Source organism: Elgaria multicarinata, chromosome 16, assembly GCF_023053635.1.
Source record: "Elgaria multicarinata webbii isolate HBS135686 ecotype San Diego chromosome 16, rElgMul1.1.pri, whole genome shotgun sequence".
NCBI classification, from domain to species: Eukaryota; Metazoa; Chordata; class Lepidosauria; order Squamata; family Anguidae; genus Elgaria; species Elgaria multicarinata.
Window position 1 is genome coordinate 15,237,346 of NC_086186.1, and position 27,681 is coordinate 15,265,026.

A 27,681-nucleotide genomic window follows, 5' to 3' on the forward strand; every position below is an offset into this window, starting at 1 on the left:
GGCACTGACTTAGTTTTTCCATCAATTCTGGCTTCCCCTGCAGAGGTAATGACTGAAATGATACAGGCTGCAGGGCAAGTAGGAACAATACAATCAATACAATACAATCAATCGGTGCCATCAAAATTGTTTACAGAGATGGCATGGCTGCATATCTAAAATGCAGTGGCATGCACTGTATGGAGAACATAATGTACCTAAAAAAATCTCACACAAAATCAGAGGCATTCAGCAAAGAATCTATCTTGAAGGCAGATGGATGGGGGGAAAGAGAAAAATAAGACCCTTCTGAAAACTCCCGAAACAATCTAAACTTCTGAGTAATTATTTCACAATGGATCTTTTCAAGTCAAGCTTAACACAACAAGCGATGGTGTGATCTGACGCAGGATAATAAAACAAGCCTGTTTGTTTGCAAAGAAAGGGAAAGGTCACTGTCGAATTGTACGAAGAAAGAATCGCAGATGTAGCCACTCTATTGGCAGGCTACTTCCCAGTTAAACAGTTTCATAAAAAATGTCAAGTCTTGAACATGAACCTCTGGGTCTGAAATCGAGTAATCTACCATGAGCTATGGGTGCTCAGTTCAGCTTTAAAAATATAAATACATAATAGTATATAATATTTATTAAAACATTCCTTTAAAAACCTCTCAAGGTACCTTATATATAATTCTTAAAACATTAACATTTTATCAATAATTAAACGTTAATGAGGAAAAAGTTCAGCGGGTAAAACAGACATAAAATGCATTCCCCTGAGGATCAGCCAAGTATCAGTTCAGATGGCCCAAAGCCTGTGAATGAGGCATGTCTCCGCAAGATCGCAAAGGACCATCAGAGAGGGGGAAAGATGAGTCTCTCTAGAAAAGGAGTTCCATAACCTACGTGTGGCGACTGAGAATACTCCTCCAAGATTGCCAGTTACTGACGGGATGCAAAAAAGAGCCTCTCCATCAGATCTTAGTATAATGAGTGGACAGGTTCATATTAGAGGAGACAGGTAGTGATGGATGAATTTATCAGTTTTGCTTTCTCATGCATTCAATTTAATTTAAATGACAAGTTCATTCCATGCCATATAATAAATGTGCAAATTTTGGTATGGTCTCATATATAGATTGATATAGATATAAATATATATAAACCCAAATGGAATTCTCACCCATCTGCAACAGCCAAAAGTAATAGGTTGTCAGGATCAGGATCAGTCTCCCTAGTGTTGTTCCCGAATCAGACTCAGAGATGGAAGAAGACCAGCCAAGGCAGAAAGCTGGGGGAGGAAATTCTCCAAGTCTTTCTATGAGTCAAGGAGGACTCTTCCCAGGAACTTATCGAACAGGAGGTCCAGGCTCAGAGATCATCTTCCCCCTTCTCCCCCTCCTTGGGAACTCAGTATTTGTCGGAGGGTGGGGGAGCACCAGAACTGACAGATCCTAAAGTCTGTCACAGGGTCAAACAAGGAGGTGGTCCGCTAGACTAGCCACATGGCAGAGGATACAGAATTGAAGGTGGTATAAAATTGGCAATATTGGGTTGGTTCTCATGCAAAGGGAACTGAGGTTTAAAAAAATATATCTTGGGTTACCATGAGCAGGAGTAGCTCAACAAACAAGGGACACTCCATCCTTGGCTTGGTTAGCATTACATCTGAACCCAGAACTCTGGCTTGTCAGGTTTAAAAAACCCTAGGCTACCATTGTGTGCAAGCCAGGCCATTGCCTGTAATGTAGTTATACATGTATACACATATACACACACGTTTATATCCCATCTTTCTTCCATGACGGAACTCCATACATAAGGTTCCTCTGTGGTTTCCTATCAAGGCACAGATCAGAGCCCGACTTACTTAGCTACACACATCTATTCCACCGTCACCTTTGTTCCACATAGTTTTGTAATAATTCCAAAGCCCATCAAACCTGTTTGACCAGCCAATAGTAGTTTGTCAAAAGCAATGATGCCGCAATCATGCCATCTTCGGCTTCCTTAAAAGCTGTTCTGCCCATCACAGTTTATGCAAGGACAGTTGCTTCCCCCACCCCCAATATATGAAGCTAAGAAGACATTTTAAAGGGAGCAGATCAGCTGCGAATGTTGTCGATGTGGAACAAGAAGGGAAAACAGTCATTTTTAAATGAAACATGCATCCTAGCCAACAAGAGCTTTACAGCTGAATTAGTCGGAGAAAATGCAAAAGTCCTGCCTTGTGAAAAATGGCCCTAGTTCCAGGACTAACGTGCCGTAACTAATTCCAGACTAGATATTTTGCCCAGTTCCACAGGTTTTGGCTAGCATTATTCTGCTATTGCAAACGTGCAGCCTACAGATCCAAACTATCTGTAGATAATTAGCCGTGTTTTGCATTTAGCACATTTTGTCTTGAAAATGATGCTGAAATTTAAGAATGGCTTAGGGCCTGGAATACAATTTTCACTGTTCCTTGTCATCACTTACACCCAATCGTTGAACTAAAATACTTCTGTCTCAACATGTAGGGAGAAATGAAACCAAGTTTGAAATCTGTAAGAGATCCTGTGGCAGAGTGTGCAATTAAAATGAAATTGCTTTGATCGTACAGCTGGACCTTGACCAGGACATTTCGGCACCCGAAGCTAAACCGTGAAGCTGCCTTATAATGTGTCGGACCATTGGTTCATCTAGTTCAGCACTGTCTACTTTGATTGGCTATTGATTGCTCTCCAGGGTTTTAGATATGAATCTTTCCTAGCCTTACCTAGAATTCCTGAACTTGGGACATGCAGTGCTCTATCACTTGAGCTATGGCCACTTCCCAATGTCAAAGAAAAAGTTGTGCACAAAGTTTTCCGCAATGATATAAAGGATTCTGGGATCACCTTTTTGATCATGCCCTGCTTCACTGGGTGATCTAAGCAACCATTTGGGTTGCTGGTACAGGTTGGCTGCCTCTAACTACAGCTCATCCACATCTTGGGTATGGAAGGAAAAGCCAGACAGAATCGGGGAGAAAGACCACATGGGTCCAAAGCTTAGTTTAAAGGAAACTTCAATGAATACTTTGTGGGGGGAAACCCTAGCCCTGATGGCTACTTGCTACCACCAGTATCAGAGGCAGTAAGCCTGTGTGCACCAGTCGCTGGGGAGCATGGGTGGGAGGGTGCTGTTGCACCGTGTCCTGCTTTGTTGGTCTCTGGCTGACAGCTGGTTGGCCATGGCGTGAACAGAGTGCTGGACTAGATGGACCCTTGGTCTGAATCAGAATGGCACTTATGTTCTTAAAAGGTGTGCTGTCTTGTTGGCTTCCAAAACATGAAGAGGAAGGGGTATGCAGTCACCAAGATACAACCCAAGGGGCACTCATAAAAATGGGGCAGGTCTATGGGTCAGGGAAGTTTGCACATACCCATTAAACTGGATAATTAGCAAGGAAAATGTATTACCTTGTAACATACTCTCATTGATTTCTAAACTACATAAGATGCTGAAAGCAGCCCTTGACGGATTTTTTTTTAAAAAAAATCCAAAATGAATCACCTCCTGAAGTAAATTCATTCCAGATTTCTAAGGAAAAAGTAAATTTTTTACAAGATTGGTTCTAATTCCATGTCGGTTTTGCTCTGCATTTTCCCCTCGAATGAACCCTTTTGATATGGACTGATATGCAGAGTTTGGATTTGGGACTGTGCACATATCACATTTCAAACAGACACACAGAGAGAAACTTTCCAGACTTAACAAAAGAAAGACATGAAGTCACAAGAGAAGGATTGTTATAAGCCCGACTTTTTACTAAAGGGAGTGGTTATTACTTCCTGCCTTCTTCACCCCTGAAAACATTTTTCTTTATTTTTCATAACACATCTGTTAGAATGCCCCAATGAATGGCAGCCAAAAAACAACACAGGGCTATGCACCCTTATTCTTGTAGGATGCTGAACTACAGTACATGCAGATTTTATATGTCATTGCCATTGGTTTTTAAATGCAACACACTTTTGAATCCCAGTGTGCTATCTTTCAGGAACAAATGGGCAGAACACACATTGCAGTGTGTTGTTACCTTTATGCTTATTGTAGGGCGATACTAAAATATTGTATGCATATTTTGGATAATGAATAGGTCACATACTAAATACATTGAAATTAGAACGCAGCCTTGTTCATCATAGGTCCTGATGTTGCCTACAACTCCCATCATCTCTTAACACATGGTGGCTGGAGATGGTGGAAGTTGTTTAATTGGTAGTTCTTTGGGGCTATTTAAGACATTACTTCCCCCCCTTTGGTTACAGATGGGACTGGGAAGAGACTTTGAGATCACATTCGTCTGAAGCACAAGTTCAAAACCCAGGTTCAAGGGGGCTCCCACCTTTAAATAATCAGGGCCTGCCAATTCTACATGCAATTGTGGGGAGGGATGCAGGAAGGAAGCATGGAAGAAAATCAATGAGAAAATCTTGTCTGTAAACATGGGGAGGGGACGTTCCATATGAACATTTTGAGGACGCTCCCATCAAGAAGGCACTTAGGTACACAGAAAATAATAATAATAATGCATCCTCAGAATTCTGCATTCTGAGATTCTAAGCTTTCATTTAAAACAACAACAACAACACATTTCTAGTCCTCAAGACCATTATCTAATGTGATTGTCCACATTACAGATCTCTCTTTGGATTCATTTGAGTTCAAAGGAGCTTTGTTCCATGTAACGCTTTCCATAGATGTATTCATGGCACTTCCACATCTACCATGTTTACATTTGCAATTCCTTACTCACCTATGCACCTGGAGCCATCTGGGGCCGTGTAAAATCCAGAAGGGCATTTGCAAAAGTAACTGCTAACTGTGTTGGAACATTCTCCCCCATCACAGATTCCAGGGATGGTATTGCACTCATCAATATCTATGGTTTAAAAGAAAGAGGATGGTTAGAGCATATTAGCATGGTAATATCAAAATACCAGCATTGTTTAGGTTATATTAATTAGGGGTGTGCACGGACCCCCCCGCTCCGCTCTGTGCTGCTCTGCCCATACTCCGCTCCTCTTCGCGGCGGAGCTCCGCAGTGGAGGGGAGTGGCGCCAGGTAAGGCCGGGAGAGGAGGGCGGGGGGGGGGGTTACCAGACCCTGCCGCCGTCGCCGCCCGTGCGGCGACGGCGGCAGAGCCCGGTAAGGGACCAAGGGGGAGAGGGGCCTTACCTGCCTCCGTCCGCGGTCCGTCGGCTTCTTCAATTGAGCCCGCGGTTCAACCAGGAAGTCCGGGCCGTGCGGCCTAGACTTCCTGGTTGAACCGCGGGCTCAATTGAAGAAGCCGACGGACTGCGGATGGAGGCAGGTAAGGGAGAGGGGGGGTTTACCGGGCCCTGCCGCTGTCGCCGCATGGGCGACAGTGACAGCGGCAGGGCCTGGTAAACCCCACTTATCTTTCCGGCGGAGCTCCGGATCAAGGCGAAGGATCTGCCTTCACCTCGATCCTCTTCGCCACGCTCCGCCGGCCCCCCAATCCTCTTCGCCTCCGCCTTAAGGGCAGGCGAAGCCCCCCGCTCCGCTTCTAATTTGCCGGTCCGATTAGAAGCGGAGCACATCCCTAATATTAATGACTCTTAATGCCTATAATCACATCAATGCCATGCCTACAGTAGATCCATTGAAATCGATGAGAAAAGTTAGTCGGAACTAACTTAGATCACATTGGTTTTAATAGGTCTGCTCTAAGAATGACTATAATTGGATCCAACCCAGGGTTTCCAGATTAGAAGGTAGTCTTTTCAAATACATGCTGAGGCTCAATTCTATTTTTCTAGGGATAAATCCCCAAATGAGAGAGCAGCCACAACATGGCAGTGCCTACGGTGCTGCAAATACTATACAAACTAGACTTCAGTCTCACGATAATCAAAGCACATAACGTTTTTAATGGGCTTACTTTTTGTCTCATGTTGCTAACGTCTGGAAAGTCATCAGCCATATTTGCCATTACATCAATGAAACTAGAGTACTTAAAATGATGACAATGGTATTTATATTAATGTCAACACCAATATAAACAGTGAAATGCTGTTTGGGTTAGGCTTAGCCGTAAAATGAAGCCTGGAGATTTTACTTTCAATAAGGTCAGACCCTCTGTAAACAGAGGCAATACCAATTTGAGGATAAACAGTGGGGAACTTGAGTCAGAAAATACTTGAACCTAATCCATTTGCAACTACCTTTCCAACCCCATTGCCCTGCCATTAATCAAGACTCAAGTTGCACCAAACATTCCAATTGCTACTATTTCATTCCTATTATTGCCGCTGACGTTTTGGGGACACCTAAAAGTGATGATCTGTACCCAGGACCCCAGGGTCACCCAGCGCTGCACTCAAGAAGAAAGCAGCAAATGGTTTTTGGCATCATCTTTGCAGAACTAAGTCCCACCTGACCTCTTCCACATTTCCATTGATGAACTTAGGCCTCAGCTAGACCTACGGGTCTAGCACGACAGAGGGGTGAGGATCTCGCAATATTGTTATCGTGAGATCGTCCCCCCTCTGTTTACACATAGCGCACGATGTCCTCAGAGAAACAGGATGTTGCGTCTGCCATTGTTTGTTTTTTCTTAAAGGAGAAGAGTGCAGGAGCACTCGTGCGCAAATTATAAGTGTTTTTTTTAATTTAAAAGCAATTTTCCCGCTCTCCCCACCCTCCACCCGATGGGCAGAGCCCTTAAGGAGCTCTGCACCCCATGTATGGTTCCCGGCTCCTCACGAGTAACTGCGAGGAGCCGGGACAAACCGCGATGTTGGGCACACTTACCGCGGTCTCGGGATCATCCCAAGACTGCAGAAAAAACACGACTAAAGGGCAGGGTGATATCCAAGGGAAAGGGAGGGATCATCCCTCCCTGCTCCCAGGATTCCCTGTGCATCATGTGAACGCACAGGGACGATCCCAGGGTGATCCCTGGGATATCGCCCCTTCTAGCTATGCCCTAAGACTCCTTATCATCACGACTGTAACAGACTACCAAGACCAGGAGTCTACAACTTATGGTTTTCAGGTCACCAGTGGCTGTCAACCAAGAAATATAATACTGGTGAACAGAAAGGAAAACTCCAGAAAAAGTCCACCAAAGGAGCAACAAATTCTTTAAGAGACACAGCCAATAGGAGGAGAAAATGAACGCCTTGTTCAAAATGGCGCCAGGCTGTGCCTTCTGCTGCATTGCACAAAACTCAAATTATAGAGGGGTGGGGCAGATGGTGCCCAACCCAGCCCCTTTATCTTTTGTAAGAGCTCCCTTAAGCTAGCTAAAACTGGAAAGAGTCAGAAAATGGGCCTTGTAGACTTCATCGCCCCCCCCCCTTTTACCAAGGATGGGCTTGTTTGCGCTGCCGTCCACCAGTAACAAAGGCACCGAGCAAGAGCAGCCTAAAAATGCAACTACTCTAAAGGCTGGCAAAATGGACTGAAGGGAAACAAATCAGAAACGTGGAAAATAACAGTTTGTTTGCTCATTTGCTAAACCAACAAAACATGGTTAACATAAACCATGGCTTAGCGTTACACGTAAATGCAGTCAATGCAGAAGGCGTAACCTGAAAACAGAAAGCTTGAAACCCACACATCTAGGGTAATTCAGGGCTTCTTGGTGGCTGCTCAAAGGTTATGAAACTTCTTGTTGAGGGATTTGGTTCCCTCTCTGCTGTCCTTCCACCAGCAGGCAATGATGGCCTTTGGCATGATTGGTCTGTTGGGTTGGGTAATGCTTTTATTCTGTAATTTGTGTGTGTGTGTTATATGTGGAATATTAAATGGGAACTTTTTCCTGCTCCTCAGGATCACAGCGTCACTGAGCTGCTATCAATGAAAGGACATAGGATTCCAATGAAATGATGCAGTCTTGAACAGGCAGCTGTTCAGCACTGGAGAATATACTGAACTGATAGCTAGTTTATTTATTTACTTTCTAGCCCACCCGTTGCTTTGCATTAAAAGTAAAAGTTATACATTTAAATGAAAAATATAGGTCATGTGTCCTTGATGGGCTCATAATACAATCCGTTCCATGCTCTACAGGTGTGTTGATATTCTAAACTCCACAACACTTGCTGCTCAGGGCATAAAGCAGGACTTGTTGGCTGCAGAATGCATTTCCTTGGGCTATAAAATTTCACACTCTTCAAGCTTCTTTATGATCAACATGCTTTTAAGAAGCTGCTAAAGTATGATCAACATCTTCTCAAACTACACTTCTATCTGCTAAATAAATTATGAATGGAGTACTAGCCGAGAAAGGTATAACTTGCCTTACTGAATGAATGACTCTTCATTGTTGTCACAACATGCCAACGACCTAGTAAGAGTTTTCAAACAGAACATCCATTCATTCCAATTGAAGCTCCGGTACAGAGTGTGCCTCTCTAACGTAGTTGGTTGTTCCCTATATTATTCAGCCTATGAGAACTTAAATATAGCTGCAGTGCTGTTTGCTCAGTTTGTGATGTATGGGACTTCGGTTTTGCAAGCATGAATGCTTTAAGGGAGATCCAAGTTTAGCCCCTTCCACAAACCCATTAAATGATTGGATCTAGATTTAAGTCAATAGGAATAAGTCGCATTAATTCCATATAATAGGATTTAACTGGTATCTGAATTGAGCTGCCACTGAATTGTCCACTAGAAAAAAAACACTTCCAGTGATTTGGTTGCCCTTTTGCCAACTGCATTGGCAGACAGCATGAAAACTGTAATTGTCTGGAGCAAATTCTTTGCAAATTGGTTTACATAAGACAAAATAAAAATGACACAGTAGTTGTTGTACAAAGATTATTATTTTAGCTAGCTTTTTGATTTTCTCTGCACTCAGTTTGCAGAGTCTTAAACCACCCTTACATTCAGAACAAACCGTGCAATAATACAACCTTAAGAGGGTTTATACTTTACTAAAGTAGAGTCCCTGCCAGATGTTATTTTATTGAGGTAGAGAAGTAAGATGAGTTCTATGGGCAGTAACTAACCACTTCAGAGAAAGGGATGGATTGGCATCAGAGAAATGTTGCCTGTGAATGTGCATATGCATACATGTGGAGCAGAGAGGAGTGGGGGATGGGAAAGCACCATTTGTGTGAGCTTAATTTATGTATTAGTGATGCAGAAGAGCTATGGGGGTGCAAAATATGTTCCAGCATAGCTTGTCTCTTTGCCATCCTTTCATCCAGTTCTGAAATAAAATATTGCCTGTGTTCACAAATCACTTTAAGCTAAGAATTCTGTGTCCCGGTGCAAGCCAATTGGTCCTGCTTTGCTGTTCACACAAGCATGCAAGCAATCCAGGCATCATTAGCTTAGCATTATGTCAGAACCGGATATTATGCTTTAGTGAATCTAAACAAGCCAGGATTCATAACCAACAACAAACCCTGGTTTAAAGCTGGCTTATAGATTCTTGCCTGTTTGGGCACAATTCATAATTCTAGGTACTAAATTATCAATGTCTGGTTTGTTTACCTGTTCACATGAGCAGGAGAAACAATATGGGAGTGAATGGCCTTCATGCACCAGCACATAATCTGTGGAAACTGTGGTTTAATAAGTCAGAATTCCTGGTTTCAAGTCCCATGCAATCATGGCTATTGCAAACATTGTTACCTTTCAATTCATCTGGATGTACTAACCCAGTATTAAAAGTAACCTGGGTAAAGATGAAACACAAATACTTAAGTGTCACAGAAAGCTAGGAATACAGCTAGGAATTCTCCATTTTAGGTACAGAGAAGCAGAATATTTAAATGCTGCTAATAAATTAATAATTCCATGCTTCTCTGAAGAAGAAAGAATTGAAAAATTGTGCAGATTTTTGAAACATAGTTCACATCAAATGTGAAGTTTTCTTCTTCTTTTTTTCCATATGAAGGTTCTGAAAGGACTTACCGTCACATTTTTGTGTCACTTCATTAAACTTGTGTCCAGCTGGGCATTTGCACTCAAAAGATCCAACGGTATTAATGCAATTTCCCCCTTGACAGATCCCAGGGATAGCTTGGCACTCATCCACATCTATCATGCAAAAAACATTAAAAAAATACACAAAGAGCAGTTAACAATTTGTCCACATAAAAATTAAAAACAATCTTGCTGTTGCAACATCATATTGTGCTTGCCTGAAGAAATCCTCATTTATTTAGTAATTAAATTGTAAAAAATGATAATTTAGTGCAGTCTCCTAAATATTTTCTGTTAGAAAAGCACATACAAACAGACTTTGTCCATTATTACATTTAGATTTATTCTATGTGAACCGCCCAGAGAGCTTCGGCTATTGGGCAGTATAAAAATCTAATAAATAAATAAATAAATAAATAAATATCAAAGCATATAGGGTACAAAGTATATGGGGGTAAACTTGAGCAATCCAGACCCTTTGATCAGCATCCTATGGAGAATTTTATTCCACATGGCTTGCTTAGGAAAATAAAACCCAATGACCACTTTAACTATAGAGCCAATTCACTTTACATGTTGTACTCTGATATTAAAGGTACCTGAGTTTAAATGACAAAATACACACCTAGTGCCATCCAACTATGAATGCTGAATGACCAATTTCCCAACAAGGAATATAAATTTGGGGCCTAATCCACTCCTGATGTGTCACTACCATGTGGATTACAGGGAAACCCAACCATATGAATATGCAGAGATCACAATCAAAAGGTGCAGAAAAAGTCAACAAAAGTGATCAAGTGATTGTTGCAACATTCTTACAAAGAAAGTTAAAGCATATATTGCAGGGGGGGGGAATAAGACTTTTAGTTTAAAAAACTATATACTTTTTTCTGAACACAAGTGTTTTCAATTTTTTAAAAAAGATAATGGTGGAGGGAATGATAGAGGTTTACAGAATTATGCATACCTCTCCCATGACATTAGCACTCAGGGTCATATAATGAAGTAGATTGGCAGTTGATACAGGACAGCTAAAAGAAAGGACTTCACACATGTAATTATTAATTTAAGGAATTCACTGCCATAAGGTGGGACGATTGTCACTATCCTAGATGGTTTCAAAGGCAGATTAGGCAAATTTGTAGGGGAAAGAAATTATAGTTAAACCGGAATCCACCTTAAAGCATACCTATAGAATCATACCTATGATTCTATAGCTATGCTTTAAGTTGTATTCGATGGCCTTATAGGCCCCTTCCAACTATTCTATGATTCTATAGGACTTCCAGGTTTAGGAGTATGTCCATGGAACACCAGTTGCAGGAACAATATGGGAGGCTTATGGGTTTCCTGGAAACATCAGACTAGCCACTATGGGAAACTTGATGGTGGACTAGATGGACCTTTGGTGTGACCTCTGCTCATGTTCCTATGACATAGAGAAGAAACAGAATATGGATTCTTCACTCATTGCAAGACTTTGCTTGGGTATTTGATGTGCCCGTTCTTACATTAGAGCAGGCTTCCCCAACTGGCATCCCCCAAATGAGTTGGGCTACAACTCCCATAATCCCCAGTCATCATGACCAATGGCTGTGATAATGGGTGTTTGACACATCTGCAAGGCATAAAGTTGGGTAAGGCTGCATTAGAGAACCCATAATAAACAAGCACACATTTTGTTTAGCTTTCTTCTGTCCTGAACATTTTTAACCTCAGTGGATATAAGTTCTCAAGAGGAAATAAAAGTATAGTTAAATATGACAGGCTATCAAGCTTTGCAGAAAAACTCTGCAGGGATGGCTCCTCTCAGTCTTTTGAGACTGGATGACTGAAATACAACCACTTGGGTCTATAAACTATGGGATGTGGCCAACTTGTTGATATACATAGAATATTTGATCGGGCAACGTTCTCAAAATACTAGACTTCACCAAGTTTAGTCAGGGGTTTGTGCTAGTTTACTGCACTGAAAGATTAGAATGTGACCACACAAATTGTATACAAGTAGTTTCTGTAGTTTATAGAGCCACCACAGCTGTTTAAATACATAAGAAAGGGCTTGGTTTTTGCTAAACCATATCCAAAATTTCAACAACAATGGAATGCCTTGAGTTCACCGTGGGAGTTTTTAAATTAACCAAAATAGCATTAGATTTATAATCTTTATCTTCTTTAGACCCACATAATACTGTAGCTCATTAGACAAAATTTTAGAGAAAGGCCTAAAACAAATCCTCTCAGAGATTCAGTCCTGGGAATATATAATACACACCAATTTAGTGCATAGCTGCTGCCCCTGTTAACTTTCTCCTGTTTCCTGTCAGACATCCAGACAATAAAAGAATTTATACAGCTGGATATATTAGAATAAAAGCCAAAAGCAGCGTAAGGGCAAGGCATGCTCAGGAATAAAGTAAGCAACATCTTGGCGGGTATTAAGATTCAAAATCAAATGTAGATGCATTTAAATTACTGTATTGCATAAAATATGCAGCAAGCTGTTTTAAACAGCACAACCCAAGGGTTGTCTCAAGGTGTCAGGAAGTTCTCTTAAGAGAAGTATCAACACGGCATAGATTTCAAATGTTAAAATAAAACACAGAGGCCCGGTTCGAGCAAGCATGCTAGTTCACAGTGCTTGATCACTCCCATTTGGCTTCTCCTGCCAGTAGAAGTGGCTAAATAATCCAGAGACACTCCATCCCTGAGTCCTTCAGCCTGGCATCTGAACTCAGGACCTTGGGTTAAAACATGGGTTTCAGCTCTGGCTTGTTGAGAGGGAGACAAGCCAGTGTTCTGGGTTCAGATGTCATGCTAAACAACACAAGGACGGAGTGTTGCTGGTTTGTTTAGCCACAGCCACAACTTGAAGAAACCAAGTGGGAGTGCTCGATCAGAGTAAACTAGCATGCTCACTCATTCACAACAACCCAGGGTTTTTAAAAAAGAAAACATAGATTGTCATTATGTGCAAACTGAGCCAGAACATCTGTGGAATTACCAAAATCAGGGGTTTTTTTTGCATGTACACTCATTGCTTCTTAGCGCAATAGCCTCTCAGTATAGAAAAGGATCTTTTTGGCAGTGAAATCCCAGCTGCTTTCATAGAAAAGTCTTCTAAACACCATTACAAGAGAATCAGGCACTAAATAAATCGCGTACAAGCTCTGACGCTCCCTTCCGTATCTTCCTTTGGACAATACTGAATCGTAACTTTGGACAGCAAAGACAACTCGATTGTGATTAGATTTCAGCAGCTTCCGCTGCACCATACCTTGACAGGCTCCTGTTCGTATGTTTGGGATGAAGCCCCGACGACAAGGATGAGGCTGAGCTGGACACATTTCGCAGGGGTGGCCCCACGCTCTCCCGACGGTCGCACAGCAGAGGGTTTTTGTGCAGACTATCCCGCTGAGCTGTCCCTGGCACATCTGGTTGGTTACTAATGTGAAGCATGGTCCTGTCCTGTAATCTGGATCACAGCAAGAAAACCTCATCAGTATTAAATAAGAGCCATGCACATAACTCAAAGCCCCAATGTAAGAACTTGAAAGATTACACCGCCGTCTACTTAACCTCACCCAGGTACACAGATGCAAGCATCCTTTTCACTGCTGGATTTAGGAACAAGCCCTCTAAACCTTAGGGCCTCATATTATGAAGGCCCTCTAAATACAAACCTGAACCTGACCAGAACATTAAATATATTCTCAGGTGCAACGCAGCAGAACTCCAGGTTTGCCAAAGCATTCTCTGTATAACATTCTTAGCCTAACGTTTATTCTTTCCTAGAGCACAATACTTATATATTCATAAGAGAATACGGTTATTATTTTCCCCACCACTGAATTTAAGTGGGCCCCAAGGGCTGTAGCTTAGAACAAAGTTCATTAAGGGCTATTTTAAGTAATACACAGACACAAAGTATACCCACTTAACTGTGGGCAAGGGATTGTCTTTAGCTAAACAGGAGGGCATGTGGAACACATCTGCTTTGATTTGTTTATGGTGGGTCAAACTATTTATCCGAGAGACAAAATTAAACTGGGACATTAATAAAATATTCACTTATATTTTGTTCCGTTCTCCCACGGCAACAAGGCAACAGTGGTACTGCCAACTATGTCTACACACACACACACCAGAGCCTCCCCCCTCTTTTTTTTCAAATAAAAGCCTTTGTCACCTTCTTATGTAGGGTTTTCTTAATTCAGTGGGGAAACCTGCATTCCATTACAAAGAATGAATGTTCTTTCTTCAAATGTTTAGAGCCTTTTCACACATTATACAGGGCAAAACCCAGCTGTCCAGAAGTCCCTCTCTCTTATAGTCACCCCATCTAGTTTCTTTAGGCAGGAGCACCTCCAAAGATGACCTCAGCGTCCAAGAAGGTCCATGTTGAAGGAGATATGCTTTTGATACTCTGGTCACTAAAGCCTGAACCACTACCACCTTAAAATCAAGTGTGCAGGTTAAAATTGCCCTCCACTGATTAATTCACTAAAGCTTTAAATGATTGCCAATGTATAATGCAATTCTATATCAGTTTATTCAGAATGTAAGTGCCACTGTGTCGAATGGGACTTAACACCCTAATACAGGGCTGGGCAGATTTCAGGCTTGCAGGATTTACTTTTCTTTTGAATAAACCTCTATAGTTCACAAACTAGACACAAAACAGTGGCTTAAGAGACAGACATACTCTAAGAATAAATTAACAAGGTGTCTTTGAGCACATGGTCACTCCAGAAATTTGTGATCAATCTCACAAGTGCTTTCAGAGAAAATTCCATCCCTGGTTTTCCCCTAGCATTTTATCAGCAACCTGATTTAGTGTGTGGGAGAACTTTTCCGTTATTGCTATTGTTAAACGATTGGGGATCAGAAATCTTTGCTAATCTACAGGGCAGATCCTGATCTACCTTCTTCTCACTCCTGCCCTATTAGGCGTGTTTAGGATTGCGTGTTTAGTGAGGGAGGAAGCAGCAGCCTGGCACCTCTCCACAGTGCCTGGGTCCTGCTCCAGCTGAGAGCCCCCTCCCTCCTGCTACCAACTGTCTCTGCAGAGGCCATCAGTGAGGGAGGAAGCAGCAGCCAGGCACCTCTCCACAGTGCCTGGGTCCAGCTCCTGCTGAGAGCCCCCTCCCTCCTGCTACCAACTGTCTCTGCAGAGGCCACCAGTGAGGGAGGAAGCAGCAGCCAGGCACCTCTCCACCGTGCCTGGGTCCAGCCCCAGCTGAGAGCCCCCTCCCTCCTGCTACCAACTGTCTCTGCAGAGGCCACCAGTGAGGGAGGAAGCAGCAGCCAGGCACCTCTCCACCGTGCCTGGGTCCAGCTCCAGCTGAGAGCCCCCTCCCTCCTGCTACCAACTATCTCTGGAGAGGCCACCAGTGAGGGAGGAAGCAGCAGCCAGGCACCTCTCCACCGTGCCTGGGTCCAGCTCCAGCTGAGAGCCCCCTCCATCCTGCTACCAACTGTCTCTGGAGAGGCCACCAGTGAGGGAGGAAGCAGCAGCCAGGCACCTCTCCACCGTGCCTGGGTCCAGCTCCAGCTGAGAGCCCCCTCCCTCCTGCTGTCACCTGTAACTGCTGAACTTTCCAACTAAGATTGTAGTGCCTGAATTTCCTTTCCTTTCCCCCCTCCTCCTCCTCCCTCCCAATCCCCTTTCCTTTTGTGTCATGTCTTTTAGATTGTAAGCCTGTGGGCAGGGACTGTCAAGAAATACTTTTGTAAGCCGCCGTGAGAGCCTTTTTTGGCTGAATGGCGGCATAAAAATCCTTAAATAAATAAATAAAAATAAAATTGCAACTCAAGCCAATTAAAGCTTGCAGCCCTAAAACAATTATTAAAGCCCAATACATTCATAATTCTAAATTTTTCACCTAGATACCAAAGCATTGGCTGAGCAAACAACCTTAATACATCTTGGATGTCAGATACATTCTTCATAGCTGTTCAACATTCCTGAACTTCCACCTAATGACATCTACACAACAAAATACCATTAATAGTGCAAACTTGTAGCAAACATCCAGCTTCCAAAGTACAAATTCCCCTACTTCTGAGATGCAAAGGAAAACCAAACAAACAGTGATGTAAATTATGGAAATTAAACCTATTAGGTCCAAACTGTCTGAAAATTGTTTTTTGCAAAAAGTTTCTTTCTTTCTTTCTTTGTATTTTAACAACGGAATGGCAGGCTTTGCAGAACCTAAAGTCAGCTGCAAGTTATTGACCTAACATGTCAAAACCATGTACTTAATACTATAATATTTTCTTCAACAGGATGCTAAGACATAACTTTGAGTTTCCTACAAGGTCTGAGCTTTGAGGTTGAGGTTCATCTTTAGTGGCAGCCAGTTGTTAAGAAAAACTGGCAGCTGTAAGACAGTTAACAGGAAACTAGAATATGTATGTGCCTACTTGAGTTTTCCATCCTAAATGCTAAATGATCATGGCAAGATAAATCTAACCCTTCTGATCTTCCCAGCATTACATGTTTCCTACATGGAATTAATTATGTTCAGTAATGCAGCAGTCCATAGGCATGAAATTTATTTATTTATTTATTTATTTACATTTATATACCGCCCCACAGCCGAAGCTCTCTGGGCGGTTTACAACAATTAAAAATAGTAAACATTAACAGTATACAAAAATTTAAAAAACATAAAAACAGTATAAAAACAACAGTATCCAGTTAAAAACAACAATTCTGGGGTCCATTAAAAACAAACTTAACGTTGTTAAATGCTGTTAAAATGCCTGGGAGAAGAGAAAAGTCTTGACCTGGTGCCAGAAAGATACCAACGTTGGCGCCAGGTGAGCCTCATCAGGAAGATCATTCCACAGCCTCATAAGGAAGATCATGAAATGTCTAAGAACTGTGCTTCCTAAGAATATATTTCAGTACATTAAATAGAATAAAGCTCCTAATTTCCACCTCTTTCACTTGAGATAATTAATTAATTATAATTGCCACAGCACTACTGTATTTCAACTATCAAACCATTTAATCATTACAACCTTTTATTTATTTATTTATTTATTTATTACATTTTTATACCGCCCAATAGCCGAAGCTCTCTGGGCGATTCACAAAAATTAAAACCATAATAAAACAACCAACAGTCTAAAAACACAAATACAAAATACAGTATAAAAAGCACAACCAGGATAAAACCACGCAGCAGAAATTGATATAAGATTAAAATACAGAATTAGAACAGTAAAACTTTTCCTACACCATAATCCAAAAGGCATATCTCTGGACTTCTGGTGAAGAAGCAAAGTCTTCTTCATCCAAGCACATGACCACTGGAAACTCTAATTCCACACTTTTCACTGATACAGCATTTGTGGGACCAGACCAAGAACTGAATCCTGCATGTAGCCAGTAAATGAACCCAGCCAACTTGCTGCAAGCTGGAGCCAAAATGTCCAGCACTTTTCTTGTGGCTACCGTGTGCCAAGTGTCAGATGGTCTACAGCTAACTTCCAGTATGTTTCCAACGTTTTTATAAACTGTATAAGACAACTTCTTGTCTACTGCCCATTTCTTACTGTGAAAAGACTTAGTAAATTCCTCTAACTTCTTAGCCTACTCTTGTGTGTTTGTGGTTCATTAAACACAAAAAGCAACATAGAAAGTACTTACCAGCAAGAGTCATACTCAAGTGCCTACTGACAAGCAAACACACTAACAGGAGGGGGAAAACCTTTGCAAATATATATGTGTGTGTGTGCGTGCATGTGTGCAGGACATGCAATTTTAATTTCTTTTAAAATATTAAAATGTTCCTAAGTAAGCTGATTTGTAATACATGTATACTTAACTAATGTTATCTACAATTCTTTGCACACTGGTAACTACAAGATTTATCTTCTTATCTTTCTTTCTTTTTAATTTTAGTTTTTATTATTGTGTGATTCTGGTTACAAGGGTCAACTACTATATCACATATATACATTTGGAGTCATACTTAGTTACTAAATAATACAAACTTATACAAGCCTGGGTTAAAATATATGACATTAGTTAGTTAATTTGATTTCATTTAAATTCCATTCAATACACTTCCACTTAAGGCACTTATTTGCCACTTCATCCAACTTTGGTGGGTTCCTAAATGTTTCCCCAAGAGGACTAATCAACGGAACTATCTTTCCATTGGACCACCTCCTAAACTGGGAGTTCACCTGGCCTGCATTTCTTGGTGCACCAACATCTCATATTTGCAGCCTGGAAACTTACTCACAAAAGTCCAAACTCCTGACTCACCATTTGGAAATCATTATCCTCACTCAGTCCGGCACAACCTGTGACCTGCTAAACTGAACACAACCAAACAGGCATGTATAGTGGCCTGCCAGGGAATTAACAACACCCTCCCCCCCCCAGCCCCCAGATTTTGCAGTCCCGGGCAGACAGCAAAACAAGAAAAGCTGGTAGGTTGCCATACAAAGGTTGTGGTCTGCATTTGAGTTGGCAAGCCACAAGTGTACAGGCTTGTCCTCCAAACTCCTTTTTATCGGCCACATCCTCCTAATTCCTTTTTATCAGCCATATTTCATGTTTATACTGGGGCTGGCTAAAGTTGCCAGTACCCAGTCTTGATGGATATTCCGTTGCCTTTAACACATGTGACACCGTGGCTCTTTTTTTCCATTAGAGCTTAACAATGACAGAAGATGTGCTTGTTGAATTTCCTCCTGCCAAGCAACTTTGGAAGGTCCAAGAACCCTTAGAATCAGAATCTGACCTCCCATTAACACTCTTGAAAAGTGTTTGAAAATCCACATTCAAGACAAAAAGAATTACATCTTTTCTAAAAACTATTTTGTTCTTGCAATTGACCCACTTTTAGATTCTTGCAGCTGGAAAGTAACAAAAAAAAAATCAAGAATAGTTTCTGGAGTGATTTATTATGTGTGCTCAAATCCAACACACAAAACTAAACCCACAACAGACAAATGGGTTTTCAGTGCTATTGTTCCCAATTACAAGCATTAGTGGTCCAAATATATAATCAGTGTTGTTTTTTCCATGATGAAGAAAAATAAGCAAGTCAAATTAATGAAGAAGTCTGCATTTTGATATGATTGCTTCCCAAACAGACATATTATTCCTACTTATACACGTTGAGAGTTCTGTTAATATTCACAGTCATGAAATCGTTACATTTTAACTGCTGATGCCCACTTGTGTAGTTAGCTTTACAAAATAAAACCAGCAAAAATGAGATGCTTATGACTGATTCATATGTTATATGTTTTAATCCAGGGATCAAAGGCACACTGCTTACCTTTGAAAAGAATGTGATATAAACGAATAAAATGTCCTTTGTAAGAGACCACACAAACTTTGGATGTAAACAACACACATTCATACATTTAATTTTTCACAGGAATCCAGACATCAAAACTACCTGAGCAATTGATACCTTGCCTAAAAAAAATGTAATATGCGAATTGGCACTGATAATTCTTCATCTCTATAGAAAGTACAAGCATGCAATCTATGCTACAGCAGACATAAATCATCCAAACCTCTCACTTAATCCATAGTTTGCATTGTGACGTTGTTGCCAGTCAGCAAGATTTTTGTACAGGCTTCGCCAAAATTCTCTTGGCTGTTTGCATGCATTGGAGCTTGAAAGGCAATTTATTTATTTATTTATTTATTACATTTTTATATCGCCCAATAGCTGAAGCTCTCTGGGTGGTTCACAGAGGCAAGGGCACAAAGTCCCAGCAGAGCCATTTCCCCCTCCCCCCTTCCCCGGTTCTATGAGACCACATGGTGTGCATTAAACACACATGCACACTAGGGCATTATATAAGAAGGGTATATGCATTTATAGTGCATGTTCTGCGATTCCAAATCCGGGAACACAGTAGTGTAATGTGAGAACTGCAAAATTAATAAGGTGCGCACAGAAGTGGCAGGTACCATTTTGCAGGATGCAACAGACAAAAGCGAAGTTGGCTGTTCTTTCGGCAATGGCTATAGAACAGTCAAACTATCTGGTCAGAGCAGAGGCCAAAGCTCTCCTCTTTGGTTGAACGACTGGCTGGCTGCCCTGCCATCCAGTGGAGCAGCTGTGGGGCAGCCTCCATCAGAATAAACCACATTCACTCCACTGCAGAAATGTTCAGGGTCCTTTTGCAATGCATTCCATTTCTCTGGATGGAAGCCAGTTCCGAACAAGCTCAGAGGCACTCTTGATAATGTATGTGTCATGCTTTCATATAAAAAAAACACTTGAGGTATAAGCAATAAAGTTTATTTATTTTTATAAAGTAAAATGCTTTAAAATCCAACTTAGAATCATAGAACAGTAGAGTTGGAATGGAAGGGGCCTATAAGGCCATCAAGTTCAACCACTGCTCAATGCAGGAATCCACCTTAAAGCATCCCTGACAGATGGCTGTCCAGCTGCCTCTTGAAGGCCTCTAGTGTGGGAGAGCCCACAACTTCCCTAGGTCATTGGTTCCATTGTCGTACTGCTCTAACAGTCAGGAAGTTTTTCCTGATGTCCAAATGGAATCTGGCTTCCTGTAATTTGAGCCCATTAGTCCATGTCCTGCACTCTGGGATGATCGAGAAGAGATCCAGGCCCTCCTCTGTGTGACAACTTTTCAAGTCCTTGAAGAGTGCTATGACGTCTCCCCTCAGTCTTCTCTTCGCCAGGCTAAACATGCCCAGTTCTTTCAGTCTCTCCTCATAGAGCTTGTACAATTACCCTTTGGCTATAGTTCAGAAAGCCATCATTGTTGTTTTATATAAGGTGGCGATTGACACCATTCAGCACTACAATACACTGCCAGAAGGAAAGAACAGAGACTGAAGCTAATTACTAGCAAGCTATGTGAGAGTTGAGAATTAGCAGCATAGCGGCTAAGGGTCAAATGAGCTATAACATAGCAACACTGCACATGTCTACCCTGTTCACATATAAAGGGAAGTCTACTCTTGACATTAAAAGGAGTACATGAGAGAAGGAACCAGTATCTCCCCCCTCCCCCGCTGTTGCTTTGAACAGCATTATCCCATCCCAGGTCCAATATCGAACACAGTCTTACTGGTTAATGTGCTGGCTTTCCCCTTTCCCCCCTTTTTTAACTTGTTAAACCTGTCCCCCAATTTTAGTCCCTTTTTTTGCCGCCCCCCCCCCAATTTTGAACTATAAGTTCGCAAAGTCATACTTGGAGCTCAGACCTACTTTTAAATGCAGTGAGGTGCTACTGCTAAATATTATTATTACTCTTGGTAACAAGCTGTATATTTTTTTGTTTTTAAGAGGCAATGCTGGCAAGTATGTTGTTGTTGTTAACAATAGTTATATACCTCTCAATTATCTAACACAGATTCCAGAGTGGTGAACATAGATATAAAGAGCAAAAGAAAGAAGATTAAAAAACAAATTAAAATTGTTCAATTTAAAAACCAAGGAACCAGAAAAACAGTGGCTAGTCACTGTATATATCCCTATTGCTTTTTTGCTCACCTTCTAAAAGCTCTCTGCAAAACAATGAACAATATAAATGCAGATTAAACAGTCAGTATCAATCGCTTGCACACATGTCCCAGAGTACATTGTGGAAGGGGCACGTTCCAAATCAGCCCCACTCTACATGCAGTTTTGTACTGCAGCCAGAATTTGAAGTCAACTCAATTGGCAAAACCACTTGTAGGATTTATCCCCGTGTCAATGAGATCAGAAAGCAGCTTGCTATACCCAGCCAAGGTTCTCTGGGGGCAAACAAACTCGTCTATGAGAAACAGCTCAGCTCTCTTCCCATCAGTGTGATATACAGGCCAAAACGCCTCGTCACAAATATACAATTGTGTTGGTGGCAGCACAAGAAAGCTAAGAATGGTTCAGGAATCTCATTTCTCCAAGTAGGTTTATTATTTGTACACAAGGTAGCCTAGTAATGACAGCATTACCTTCTTAGTACTGGCTGCTTTAACTTGAAGTACCCTAACTCCACCAGCCCTGGAATTCAATGGAAAATCATACAAATGTAAAGAGGTGTTAAATAAGCCACAGAGTAATAAATACAACACATAAAGGAAAACACCTATTTTTTCCCATACAGCAATCACATACATATACTACTGAAATATACCAATGATCTGGGGCAAATTCAAACTAGCTCAGAAGGGAATCTCTCACTATGGCATTGTCCAGGGGTTACTGACCCTCTTGGATAGATTTATACTTTAAATAATTCTTGTTCTTAGATGTGTGTGTGTGTTTTTAATTTGCAGTGCATAAGGAACCAAAATCATATCCACATATATACTAAGACAGAAATCAGATGCTAAGTTATGATAGCTATGTAGTCAAAATAAGAGCCAATGTAATATAGTGGTGAGAGTGTTGGACTGGGAGTTGGGAGATCCGGGTTCTAGTCCCCACTTAACCATGGTTTGGGCCAGTCACTGACTCTCGCCCCTCACCTCTCCCACCTCACAGGGTTGTTATTGTGAGGATAAAATGGAGAGGAGGAGGATTATGTATGTATTGTGAACTGCTCAGAGAGCTTTGGCTATTGGGCGGTATAAAAATGTAATAAATAAATAAATTAAATAAATAAATAAATAAATGCCGCATTGGGTTCCTTAAAGAGGAAAAAAAGGTGGTATATAAATATAATAAATAACTCAATGGACTTCTGAGAAAAAAGAGGGCGTAACAGCATGCTTGTGAAAACTTGGTTGCATAAGTAAAACAAAAGTTTAAAAAACTGACTAAGGGGCAAGATAAATAAATATCCCAAACCCAAACAGCATGTGCAGTGCCCACAGGATACTGAATATCTAGGGGGAGAGGGGGGGAAACTGGAGTTTGGGGTATTATCCTAAAAGAAGGCATACCTGACTGGATAGCATACTGAAGAGGAACAGTCCACACTACAACATTTTGTTGCTGCTGCAACTTGTTTACTTAAATAATCAAAGGGATTCCCTTGAGCTTAAGACCTGTTGAAATACGGACATATTTCAGCAGTGTCTTCCTTAACATCCTTCTTAATATTAGAGTTATTAATTTTTAGCATTCAGAAGTGCTATCTAGGGAAGACATGCAACACTGTTATTCCCCAGTATTTGAGATCCCACGTGAACAAGATGTAGTGATGCCCACTAGCTCTGAAGGCTTTAAAGGGGAATTAGACAAATTCAGGTAGGATAAGCCTATCAATGGCTATATGGAAGTTTCATGTTCAGGGGTAGTATGTCATTGAATATCGCTTGCTGGAGGAAATCATCTACAGGAAAGGGCTATTGACTTCATAGCCTGCATATTGGTTTCCCGGAGGCATCCTGGCCACTATGGATGCTGAGCTAAATAGTCTGATCCAGCAATTCTGTTCTTATGTTCTTAATTATTTTTAAGGAGAACATAAGAAGAGCCATGCTGGATCAGACTAAGGGTTCATCTAGTTCAGCACTCTGTTCACACAGTTGCTAACCAGCTGTCGACCAGGGACCCACAATTAGGACATGGTGCAACAGCACCCTCTCGACCATGTTTCTCAGCAACTGGTACATATAGGCTTACTGACTCTGATACTGGAGACAGCAGCCATCAGTACTAGTAGCCATTGATAGCCTTCTCCTCAAGGAATTTATCTGCACATTATAAACCATTAAATGCACCAAAGTACTAGCTATGCACATCAATGACATCACTTCCTTAACTTAGAGAGAAAGAGAGCGAAGACTGATTACACTACTATAGTTCGTGGCTTGGATCCAAAGAACAGTGTGCATTATTCTACATGGAATTTCCCTCTCATTTTTCCTCTGCAGCCCCTCACATGGGTCAGGGGACCCTTCAGAATATGCTATCTGGTATAGCAGAATGCAGTTGGGGGAATTTTCTCTCTCAGGCACACACACTTGCAGTAGAAGCATATTTTACTTACACAAGAGGAACTTCGGACTCAAGCCTATATGAACTATAAGGAGTAACCATAACAAACATTCTTGAATTGCACTCCTTTTTTAATTTAAATCCTGAATGTACCCAAACATGGCCCTTTGGCCCTTGTTATGTATCATTCTTTCCACCCTATCTCCAGAAACCGAAATCTGAAATGGCACCCGTGTGTAGCATCTCTCAACTTGAAATGCCTATTCCAGATTCCAAGAGACCTTGCTGGCTGTCTCAGCTGCATGTGGACCAGAGTGGCAGGAAAACATGAGGTCAGATTTGTCAATCAAGGCTCCATTTCCCTCTCTGCCAAGACACTGAAGTGTGCCTAATGGTGGGGCCAACCCAGAATACACAGTTCTTCTGCACTGGGATTCCAAATGACATTTTGGAGAGGACCCAGTGGAAAAACAAAAATCCTGGCCCCTCACTCCCTTTAGAACTATGCACATGTCATCCCATCAAAAGGTGACCTTTTTTCATCTGTTGCCATGACAATTACTTCAGTGTATCAGTATAAATATGTACAACATCTGGAACTAATGGGGTAATGAAGCCACTCAAGAACAGTGATCAACTCAGCATGAACATTAATGGATGCCATAAATACAAACGTTTCTGCTGTAGAGCGATGAAGGTTTTGATTAAATAGAACATTCACATATCCGTAGATATCATTTCTGTACTTCCAGTGTTATTATTTCGTAGATAATGATGGCATCATGTTCTTCTCCCAAACTTTTAGCAACACATGATGAGCCTGGGTCTGTTTTTTTATGCTCATCGTTTTTTTAAGTTGTTATAGCGGTTTTAAATGTATGTGTATATTGTATGTTTTTGTGGTTTTTAATTTTTGTATATTGTTTTTAAGTGTCAATCTTATGTATACAAATGCAATAAATAATAATACTAATTATAAAGTTTTGATAGATAAAATTCTTTTTGTCTGGACCATCTATCATAGTGAAAAACATAATTACAGACAATGGGTGCAAAATGTCAAAATCTATGCAGCCATGGCTGATTAAAACTGGTCTCGTTGTAGGATATCAACTTTGTGCAGTGTTTCTCAAACTCTAAATAAAGGAGCGTTTCATACTCCAGAGTTAACTGGATATTACTATGCCTCCCTATGCAATCCTTTTTTCTCTGCTCAAGATCATCCAATTGGGGTGTGTGATGTTTTACCTAGTCAGGCATGAGGTGTCATGGCTAATGAATTTTGATTTTAACAAAACAAAAAAAATGGCAGAAATGCAAGGTGTGAAAACTGCTGAAAATCTGTTAAGGTGGGTGGAGAAGACTCCAACTTTGCATTGTCACACTTAAAAGCAGTATTTATGATTTCCCCTAACATTCTCATTGATTACCTTTAAGAAAGCAAAGCAAACGAAAGCAACTGTAAGATTTGGAGTCTGGAAATTAATGCAGCACACACCTATCACTACGTACTTTGATACCAATAGATGTTGACAAGCCTGTACAAAGCTTTAGAGAAATTTGGAAAGCAGTGAGGCTTTTGACTGCTTTTTAAGGCTGAGTGCAACATGGATAAACCCATATCCCTATCTCCTACAGAGAACAGGAAGGAGGCCAGGGGTTCACGCCCCATCCCACACACCCCACAATATGGAGACAGTGGCTGGTTTTGCATGTAATACTAAAAACTAAAGGAGGAGAGCATCCAAGCCAGGTCAGAAAAAAGAAGAAGCGAGATCTCAGGATGTAAATATTTTATTTCACAAAGCCTGACGCATTTCGGCCTGTATATTATTCAAAGGCCTTCCTCAGGGGGATGTTAGAAGATAGTGTTTGCAGAATTTCCTCTAGCATGATAATTGTCTCCTGTGGTGATCTATGGCAACTGACACTGCATCCTGAGAACCTGCTTCTCCTTTTTTCTGGCATGTAATACTAAACCATAACTAATCTCTATGTACACAAGTAGAAATGAGACTGCTTGAGGTGTCAGGCTGACGTGCCCTCTCCACTACCATGCAATTAGGAGAAAGAATAAGTCAAACTTCAGTTTTGCTTTAGCACAGGGTTGGAGAACCTTCCAGATGTTGTTGGGCCCAAGTCTCATCACTCCAGTCAGCATTGCCAATGGTCAGCGACGACGAGAATTGTAGTTTAGCAACATCTGGAAGACTACAAGTTTCCCAACATCTGTTTTGGCAGATTCTTGGCTTGTCATTACATGCAAACCATGAATCGAGTTTTAAAATAAACACTAGTTTATTAAACAAGTTAGCAAAACAACCCAGGATTTGTTGTTGGCTCATTTAGCAATTCACCCAGGTTCCTTTCTGCTCATGCGCTTAGCATTAAGCCATGGTTTAAGCATTATATGCTAACATGGCCAGTAAGACTGACCTTCTTCACCATGTTGCTGTAAGAATTCCAGAGCTAAAACATGTGAAATGCTTTGAGCACTCTAAAGCACTATATAAAAGCAAACTGTCACTATTAAGAACTATGTAACATTAGTTCAGCTCAATTAGAAGTCTCCTCCCTGGCTAACTGCCCCAGTATTACCAAGCAAAGTAGAACAAACAAATGGGTAACATCTCTAGCAAAATATAGAATGAGAAATTTACATTTGTCAGAAGATGTCTGAAAGCAGTCTCTACTTGGATTTGTTTCCGCAGCAATTAAACTCGATTTACCCGTAATCTATACTGAAAGCTTTTCTCCTGCTAAAGTCCAACCTCCCCACCCCCCACTTCTCATTCTATGTTTCAATGCACTGGTCAGTAGTCAGTTTCTGGTCAAAGCCCTTGAGAATTATTCCTTATTTTGTGGGCTGTGCAAGCCAGAGTGCCAACGATGGAGCACATTCCTTAGAAGAGCTCATGCGAAATCAATTAGATAGCCTAATTAGTTTTCCAACTCACTAGATCCCCATGTGTATTTTTACAGATGGAGAGATGTACCTAATCTAGGCATTTTATGCAAAAGAAACACAGGCCAGAAGACCCTGTCTCTCTGCAGCAGTCTAGATGGGAGTACAATAAAGGTGCAAGAATCTCCCTGACACAGGAAATATTATTAGGCTTCTAGGACAAAATCAGAGAACTTTCTTGGAGATGAATTTGATTTGATTTCAGAAGCTTCTTAAGTGAAGTGTACTGGGTGGCAATGCCAGCTGCATGACTGAGCTTGGTGATGGCAAGTCCTACCATGCCATTAATAAACAACTGAGGGGGGGTTGGGTACTGGAGGGAGATGCAAAAGCTTTTTGGGGGGCACTGGTGGGGCAATGGTAGGGTGAACATAAGGCTCAAGAGTTAGCGCTAGTTGGGAGAAAGAATGTCCCATTAGGAAGCCGCATGATGGGAGTCACAATACAGTAACTAAAAGTCTCATTACTCATCTCCTGTCTTTTCCAATAGCATACATTTCTACAAAACCCAAGACATACCATCACTGTGTTGTGGCTTTCCCTGTCACTGCAAGAAGCAGCCAATGAAGTAGGGTAGGATTGAGGAAACACATAGTCCCAATGATGTCTTGTCACATGCTTTGCTTGACTGTACCAAACGAAGAGAAAATGATACCAACAAGTATCATTTTAGTAACAGTCACGTGGCTCTTATCATTATTATTATTATTATTATTATTATTATTTATATATATAGCACCATCAATGTACATGTCTTCTTATGCCTTGAGTGGTGCTGAAAATGGGGCAATTTGGACATAATAACTGGGTTCTCACAACATGCTAACCCACACTCAGTGTTAGAGTGTAGATTGTTGTTGAACTGTGGGTTGTTCGATGCACCAAGGGTTAGCATGTTGTCTGAACCCAG

General features: G+C 41.2%; 1 protein-coding gene across 1 annotated transcript in view; it reads right to left on the bottom strand.

Annotated features, from left to right (window-relative positions):
• The window catches only part of FBN1 (fibrillin 1), a 200,171-nt gene that overhangs the window by 110,381 nt on the left and 62,109 nt on the right, over window positions 1–27,681 (bottom strand). Inside the window, exons 6-8 of the mRNA XM_063142808.1 lie at window positions 13,195–13,392; window positions 9,903–10,028; window positions 4,765–4,890 (exon numbers count right to left, since the gene is read on the bottom strand). Coding sequence (XP_062998878.1) covers window positions 4,765–4,890; window positions 9,903–10,028; window positions 13,195–13,392 — 450 coding nt within the window. The remainder of the gene's footprint in view (window positions 1–4,764; window positions 4,891–9,902; window positions 10,029–13,194; window positions 13,393–27,681) is intronic.